The sequence below is a fragment of the Sinocyclocheilus grahami genome, unplaced genomic scaffold (genome assembly GCF_001515645.1).
Source record: "Sinocyclocheilus grahami isolate Dianchi unplaced genomic scaffold, SAMN03320097.WGS_v1.1 scaffold9051.1, whole genome shotgun sequence".
NCBI classification, from domain to species: Eukaryota; Metazoa; Chordata; class Actinopteri; order Cypriniformes; family Cyprinidae; genus Sinocyclocheilus; species Sinocyclocheilus grahami.
The window spans coordinates 8,353-8,936 of record NW_015512369.1 but is presented as its reverse complement, the minus strand read 5'-3'; the positions used below and the strand labels follow the sequence as shown (position 1 = coordinate 8,936).

The 584-nt window shown below is 43.0% G+C and overlaps 1 protein-coding gene across 1 annotated transcript in view; it reads left to right on the top strand.

Annotated features, from left to right (window-relative positions):
* Positions 1-4: 4 nt before the first annotated feature.
* Positions 5-584, top strand: part of LOC107578142 (Golgi-associated PDZ and coiled-coil motif-containing protein) — a gene marked incomplete at both ends in the record, with an annotated part of 2,755 nt that continues 2,175 nt past the window's right edge. Inside the window, 2 exons of the mRNA XM_016264126.1 lie at positions 5-63; positions 204-369. Of these exons, the coding sequence (XP_016119612.1) occupies positions 5-63; positions 204-369 (225 nt within the window). The remainder of the gene's footprint in view (positions 64-203; positions 370-584) is intronic.

The following is a 584-nucleotide window of genomic DNA, read 5'->3' as shown; positions in this document are numbered from 1 at the left end:
ACAGGCTGAGGTGTACGGAGCCAGACTGGCAGCCAAGTATCTGGACAAAGAGCTGGCTGGGAGGTAAGAGACAGCATTGTTCTTCTGTTCTGATTGACCATTATGTGGGATTCATGTGGCGATTTCTTCCACACAAAGAGCCAAGATTGGCACAGAGTTCTGGGTGTCAGTATAAACCTGAATGCGCTTTTCGTTGTATTCAGGGTGCAGCAGATCCAGTTGCTCGGGCGAGACATGAAAGGACCAGCTCATGACAAGCTGTGGAACCAACTTGAAGCTGAGATTCACCTGCACCGCCACAAAACAGTGATCCGAGCCTGCAGGGGGCGCAATGATCATAAAAAACCCTTGCTATCACCTGTGGGGCATGTAAGATAGCACATTGTTCATTTACTTGGTAAAACTGCATGCAGAAGGTGAACTAATATCCTTGAGATATATCAGAGTAAAATTTGACAATACAAGCGAATGATGTGCCTTGAAAAATTTCACCCCAAAATCAAAATCATAAGTTAAAAATGTAATTTCTTATAGCTGCTGCTTGTTTATTGTCAACAAAGTAAAATCTAATTCATTACTTCAAG